This window comes from Capsicum annuum, chromosome 12, assembly GCF_002878395.1.
Source record: "Capsicum annuum cultivar UCD-10X-F1 chromosome 12, UCD10Xv1.1, whole genome shotgun sequence".
In the NCBI taxonomy this organism is placed as follows: domain Eukaryota; kingdom Viridiplantae; phylum Streptophyta; class Magnoliopsida; order Solanales; family Solanaceae; genus Capsicum; species Capsicum annuum.
In genome coordinates, this window is record NC_061122.1 from 7059247 (window position 1) to 7066590 (window position 7344).

At 31.7% G+C, this 7344-nt stretch overlaps 1 protein-coding gene across 2 annotated transcripts; it reads left to right on the forward strand.

Annotated features, from left to right (window-relative positions):
• Nucleotides 1-720: 720 nt before the first annotated feature.
• LOC107851907 lies at nucleotides 721-6747 on the forward strand. 2 transcript variants are annotated; one of them, XM_016696991.2, is made up of 4 exons: nucleotides 721-3627; nucleotides 4164-5018; nucleotides 5303-5913; nucleotides 6047-6747. In XM_016696991.2, exons 3-4 carry the CDS (start codon nucleotides 5407-5409, stop codon nucleotides 6485-6487), a joined length of 948 nt encoding a protein of 315 aa, XP_016552477.2. In that variant the 5' UTR covers nucleotides 721-3627; nucleotides 4164-5018; nucleotides 5303-5406; the 3' UTR covers nucleotides 6488-6747. The 2 variants fall into 2 exon arrangements, with proteins under 2 accessions (XP_016552477.2, XP_047256626.1); XM_047400670.1 differs by lacking the exon at nucleotides 721-3627 and having other exon boundaries at nucleotides 3643-5018; nucleotides 6047-6500.
• Nucleotides 6748-7344: the final 597 nt, after the last annotated feature.

Here is a 7344-nt window from a genome sequence, read left to right on the forward strand (position 1 = left end):
AAGTGGATGAGTTATTCTAAATGGGGAGATATTGCAATTGTTCTTGGGATGGTGATTTTTATATAGATTAATTTTTCTAAGTATTTTAAGGGCCAAATACATCGACAGCTCCTTAACTCGACATTATTTTTTATCTTGGCACCTCAAATGGACATTGTTCACTTTTGACACTTCAACCAGTGTACGAGTGTGTCATTTTGACATTTTTTACATAGGTGGCAGCTTGCGTGTTTTTCACCCATTTCAGGTGCGTGATTACTGTTTTTTAGCTGATATGGCATCAAACTTGATCATAATAATAATATTTAATTGCTTCAATTTTTTTATACCCTTTCTTTTATTTCTAAAACATCTTTTGGCCATTTATCAACTTCTTTTTTGGGGTTAGAAAATTTCCAATGAAATAAATGAAACACAACTGTCATCTTCTCCAATGGTATCAATATAGCATAGTACACTTTCACAAAATCGATACACACAATCTCTCCATTTTTATTATCATCAAATCTTAAATTTCATTAAGAAGAAGAACAAACGATTTGTTAATATAAAGTTTCTAAAATTAATGTTAGAAGTTTTTCATCGCTATTGATATTAGAAATTTTTCATCAACTTGAGAGTAATCATCTTTGATAAGTTAAAATTGGTTAAAATTAAATTAGATTGGTGAAAATAAATTTGTTAAATTCAAGATCCATTGATGCGTGTTTTGAAGAAGAAGATTTGGAGGTGAGACTGGGGTTGCTGGGGTGTTTTGGAGAAGATGATCGGGGGTGAGGGGCTGGGTGTTTGGAGATGGTGATTCGAATGGGTCGGAGGGGGACTGAGGTGTTTGAAGAAGGTGATTCGGTGGGTGGAGAGGGGGCTGGGATATTTTGGACAGGGAGGAAGGCTGGGTTGAAGAAGATGATTAGGGGTTGGAGGATTCTTGGAAAAGATGATGAGGGGGAGGGGGTGGTGTAGATATGTGATTTTTGACCCTCCCCGAGTTTTAACCTATTTTTAGGCTTTATATATTTATATTTTATTCAATATTTATTTAAACTCTTATTTCATTTTTATAGGTTTTATTTGATAATGCTACATTTGGGGATATTTTTCATTATTTCATTATATGGGAAGGGGGGATCATTATCCTAGAAATAAAACAACCCCAACCACCCCCACTTTTCTCTCAACCCCTTAACTCCCTAAACTTCTTACCCTACACACACTATATTACACACACGTACACACAAGACAAGAGGAGAGAAGGGAGACAATAAGGAGAAAATTGAGGAAACATTAAAAAAAAAACACGGAAAAGAGAGAAAAACAAGCAAAACAGTAGAAAAAAAAAGTGAAAGAAAGAAGAAGATAAAAACAAACATTGAGAAAAAAAAAGAGTTAGAAAATTTTTAGAGAAAACTTATTAGAAAATCATAAAAAAGCAAGATAAATTCTTTGGGTTTGGAGATTTGAGTTCGGGTTCTGTGCGAGTTTTTCGGTGACGACATTCTGATTTTCATCTTTAGTTAGCTTATCATACAGGTTCTAATTCAGATCCTTTTGATTTATTTTTATAAGTTATGTTATGAATCAAATCAGTTATTTTAATGATTCTATAATTTAATATTTAAAGCATATCTACGTAAGATTTTTTTTCCTCTACGTTTTTATTTATAATTTATTACTGTATTGAATCAAAGAAAAAAATGTAATCTTATTTAGTTTGTAAGTAATTTTCAATTGCTACGTTGTGACTTGTTGTTTGCTTATTGTTCTTCGTGATTCGTTTTGTTAATTATAAACATTAGAGTGTTTTTGAGTAATAAAAAATGTAACGTTTTCTTTTAAAAAATGTCAACTTATTATTTTGTCATTGTTTAATTTTTATTTTTCGGTGAATTGTGAAAGTTTCATTGCATAATTATAAAGGAGAAAGGACAAGAATAGCCACCCGGCTAAAATAATTCCCGCCGAGTGGCCATCAATTTTTAAATTTCAAAATATAGCCATTTAGGCCTTTTTTTTGCTACTATCTTCAATCTTTTTTCTGCAAATATCACGATTCATTGATTCCGTTTAAGCTATCCTCTTGTTTATCTATAACGTCATTACTCAACGGTTGATTTGAATCATAAAGATTTTAAAGTTTGCTAGCTTCAAATAAGGTATGCAGTTTTAAGCTTTAGTAAAAAAAAAGCTATTCTTCTAATTGGTGTAGTTTTTCTAACAATCAAATACGATTTTATAACATTGTAATTGTTGCTATTCTTTTTTATCAACCAAATACAATATTTGATATCAAATACATGAATCTTTGATACCAAATACAAATATATATTTTACACAATAATTGTATAAAAGTGTATCAATGAGGTATCAAAGTGTATCAATGTATATAGTATAAAAGTGTATCAATATGGTATAAAAGTGTATCAATTGGGTATAGAGACTGCATGCGATCGATGGGCCAAATGACTAAAAATCAAAATTAAATTGGACCGACTGGCTCCAATTGTCCAACTTTTACATGGGCTAGCCATTTCTTTTCAAAATGGTTAGCCCATGTCCTTTTCCCAATTAAAAATAAGTATAAATAACACAAATACCAACCCTTTTATAACTAATTACACCCTATTCCACTTTTCTTAAAATCTGTACTCTCTCTCCCTTTTTAATATACATAACTTTCGATTAATATACATATACTACTATGTATATCTGGTAATGTTTCTTGCGTATAAAAGGGAAATAACGGATTTCGTCCTTTAATCACGCTTTTAATTCAACAAATTAAATTAGTGGATTAATACCTTCCTTAAATTATGTAACAACTGCTGATTTTGAAATTTATTAGTCAAATACATTTAAAAAAGCTCATACGTAATTCACATACACAGAAAAAAAAACTCAGCTTTTGTTGATCCCGTTGACAAAAAAAAAATTTCTTCTGGCTTCAAGAAAAACAAATAACACTCAATTCACACACACAAAAAAAGTCCAGTCACTGTTTATGTTGATAGTTTCGAAGGAAAAAATTCGAATTCGACTTCAAGAAGATGAATATTGCTATCCTTTTGAGGTACGCTGGTAATTGGAGAACTGAAACGAAATATGTAAATTATAAAAACGAAGGAATAGTTGTTGCAGAATCGGTAAGTTACTTGAAGTTGATTTCGTCAATTGCTACGGAATTAAACATTGATGAACTTCGAAAAACTATTGAGGTACGTTATATAGTCGACAACAATGCTTCACCTTTTCATATCCGTAATGACAATAGAGTACGATTGTATGTTGAGTTGAAGAAAGCGCAACCAGCATTCTTGATGTATCCATTGTGCATATCAACAATTGATAAGTCTTCCGATGAGATACAGTTTGATAGAAATACAGGAGCTGTTGTTTGCGTGGAGGGTGTTGAATCAGACACTATGGCTCTAGCAATTGCAGAGACGCATAATCAATATGCGTTGTATATTCCAGAATTCGATCTTGATAATCTTATTTGTGATAGCAAGAACATTGATGTGAAGGTGAAACAGATGTATAAGGATAAAAAAAAACGCTCATTTCTGTGATGTCAAAGTATATTGTGACACATGGATTCAATTCAAGAGCTAAACGTTCAGATAAAAAAAGGTAATAAATTTATTTTGTTGTATTAGAAATATTTTTTGGTAAACTGTATATATTATGTTATGTTAGCTATGTTGTAATTTATTTATGGATTGATATTATTATGAATGAAGCGGATATGTAATTGAAATTTTTTTATCGCATGAAGTGATTGATTGTAGGTTTAAGTAAGCATGCTATATTGTTTGTTTATGTTAATATGGTGTTGTAGTACTAAAACAATGAATAGAAGAATGTGCAAAAGGTAAGAAGTGTACGTAATTCTCAACATATACATAATATTTCTTATGTATATGTATTTTTTTGGTATCAACATTTTAAATATTTGACAGAGTTTATATGCATAACTTTTTTTTTAAATTTCAACTGATGACTTAGAAAAAAATGTATATGTTGTAATTGTGGAATAACATCAATGTTATTCGGGCATGTAATATATATTTTTTTCTGGTTTTGTTATAGTTTCTCTGAATAGTAACATTGAAATGTTATGAACATCCACAAAAACTTATTACAGTATATGTTACTGCATATTGCAGTTATTTCGTCCGATGCCATAATGAGGATTGTGAATGGATGTTGGAAGCATCTATCTATAAAAAAAATAGATGTTTTTATCATCAGGAGATTTAATCCAGAACATTCGTGTTGTTTGAGTGATAGGGTTCTGAAGAATATTATGGTGACTACTGCTTTTGTGTGTGAATTCGCGGCTCCTATATTTGTTAACTTTAAAAGAAAGTACACACCGGGAGACATCATGGAAGAAATGAAAGTTGTATATGGTGTTGATATAAACTATATGAAGGCATAGCATGCAAAGGAGCGCGCCATAGCGATGCTTAGAGGTAGTCCAGCTGATGGGTATAGACAGATGCCGAGATACATATATATGTTGAATAATGTCTATCCAAATTCTCACATTGCAATGCATAAGTCTTGGGATAATCAAATTCTCACATTGCAATGCATAAGTCTTGGGATAATCGATTTATGGATCCCTCTATATACTTTATATACTTTCTCAGCCGCACACTAGCATACTAACATATGGTGAGTTAGTTTAAATGCAAGCGTCAAACCATTTAGCCGGGTTAAGGGTTGGTGAAGTCGGTATTCGCGAAGGAAGAATGCTCTTCATCTCCCCTCGCCGTAATTATCTCTGGAAGTCGCCCCTACAACCCCTTGACTCCTGCGGGCTACGTTCGAACGAAACGAGAGTAAGGCTTTCTCCACGAGAGAACAGACTAACTATTTGGAGAGAGGCGCCTAGTTAACGGAGTTCACGAGGAAGCGACTTTAGTTAGTGAAGCGAGGCCTCACACATCAAACCATATCTTTATCTTACTGAACCGAGTGGACCTTCCTGTCAGCAAGTACACTCGACGGTGCAGGTATGATATATTTCATTTATATTTGCTTAGAATTTGTATTTCATTGTAAAATATATTCTATGTCTTGTACACGCAAATTATGTATATTGTTCAATATACATAACTTTATATGTATATGTAGATTATATACATAACACTGTAATGTATTTTTAATATCATACATAAGTTTGTGGTCTGTAGTACCCAGCATACAAACCCATCTTATCAACATTTCTAACTCATTCACACATAACAAATTAGTTTTGACAACTTATCAATATTAATATAGTTTATACGTAAATTAGGATGCATTTTACCGCTTGCGTATGGAGTTGTGGATACGGAAAATGACAGTTCATGGTCATGGTTTTTCAACCAATTCAAAGCTGCTTTTGGAGAACGTGACAACATGTGTGTTGTCTTTGATCGAAATGAAAGTATCATCAAAGCAGTTAGTGTTGTATATCCAAATGTCCTACATCTTGCATGTATTTGGCATCTCTGGAAAAATGTTTGTGGTTACTTTCGGAAAAGCAAAGAAAGTATTAGTGATTTGTATTATTCAATGGCCAAGGCTTATCGAAAAGAGGATTTTGACTACTTAACGGCAAAGATTGAAAAAGTTGATTCGAGAGTGAAAAAATATCTACAAGAAGATGGATATGAAAAGTGGAGTAGGTGTCATTCACCGGTAAACAAAGGTCGGATGATGACTTCGAATATTACTGAGTGTATTAATGGGTATTTGGTGGAGGCCAGAAAATTGCCAATATATGGATTCTTAGAAGAGGCGCGAATTTTATCTGGATCTTGGATCTGTAAAAACAGTGAGATAGCTTCATATACAAGTACTACGTTGGGTCGTAGATTTGATGAAATCTTAACTCTCAATGGTACGAAAGCGTTGAGGATGACGGTATGTATCAATTTTTGTGAGTTTTTACCATGCAGTTATATGTATTGTTATAATCAAAGTAAATATTTTATTTTTCCAAAATGAAATAAAATTACTTATAAAGTTCAATGTATGTATTTTTTATTCTCTTCAGGTTAAGGCGTCTTCACCGTATATATATTCAGTTTATGAATCTGGACGAAGATACATTGTCGACCTTGAAAGTGAGTCATGCAGCTGTTGGAGGTTCCAAATAGATCAAATACCTTGTGCTCACGCTGTTGCCGTATTGAAATCTAAACATGTAAAGGAATTTGGTCTATATTGTTCTGAATACTACAAACCAGCTACTTTGGTGAAGACTTATGAAGTTCCAATCATTCCCATGCCAGATAGGACAGGCTGGAATGTTCCTAATAGTGTAGCTGAGGTGGAAGTGTTGCCCCTGATATTCAAAAGACTTCCAGGAAGGCCGAAGAAAGGGCGGAAGAAAAAATCTAACGAAACACTTTCATCAAGCACAAATCGTTGCGGACGTTGTGGACATGAAGGACACAATAGGCGTTCCTGCAATTTCTTTCCAAAAGAGAATTAAGTTTTAGTTTTTGTTGACTCTTGAAGATTAATCACTCAATTATTCTTTTTTCGTTTTTTAGAAATGAAGTTAGTAAACAGTTTTTGTTTGCTATTTTAAAATTGAAATAAGTAAGATTTTTTTTCAATTTATGATTGATCTTGGTCGATTTATCACTCAATTTTTTATGTGTATTTGTTTACTAGTATTAAGTATTTTTATTTTTTTGTAAGTATTTCTTTGCATAGTTAATCTCATCAATTGTCAGATTTAGTTTGAAATTTTAACATTCAAACTATCAAAAAGAAAGTTAAGTATTTGTTTACTAAGTTTCGATCAGATATAGTTTGTCATTTTTTGCTCACATTTTTTTGTTTATTTGTTTTTCTTTGTTGATAAATATGTCTTATTAATGACAAGCAATTCATATTTAAATGTACTACTTAAATGTATGTAGCTTATAAGACTATATGTATGTTAAAAGCTTATAAGATGGATATGTAAATTATGAGTTTGTTCTATGAATGAGTGGTGTTGAAAAATATTTTATGAACATTCTGAAATTTATAAGATTATTAAGATTAAATGCAGTGTAGTTGACATGTAAATGCATTCTAATAATTATATTTAGGCATAAGAATGAAGGTATAAACAATATGTATATGTTGACATATAAACACATTCAAGAAAAAATAAAATATGCTAAGTTGATATATATAGAAATGAAGAAATATGTTTTGTAGAATAGAGTACTGTGTATATTATTACATATACACTCAATCAGGAAGCTAATTTGGTTTGTTCATTATAAGCATAAGATAGTGTTGTGTATCTGTGTATATTACTACGTATACACTCAAACATGAAGTTAATTTGGT

What these genes read in the sequence shown, in the direction of transcription:
- LOC107851907 (XM_016696991.2), top strand. Translation starts at nt 5,407, where the DNA reads ATGTGTGTTGTCTTTGATCGAAATGAAAGTATCATCAAAGCAGTTAGT. An exon ending in CGAAAGCGTTGAGGATGACG is followed by an intron (nt 5,914 to 6,046) that starts GTATGTATCAAT and finishes TATTCTCTTCAG; the next exon opens with GTTAAGGCGTCTTCACCGTA.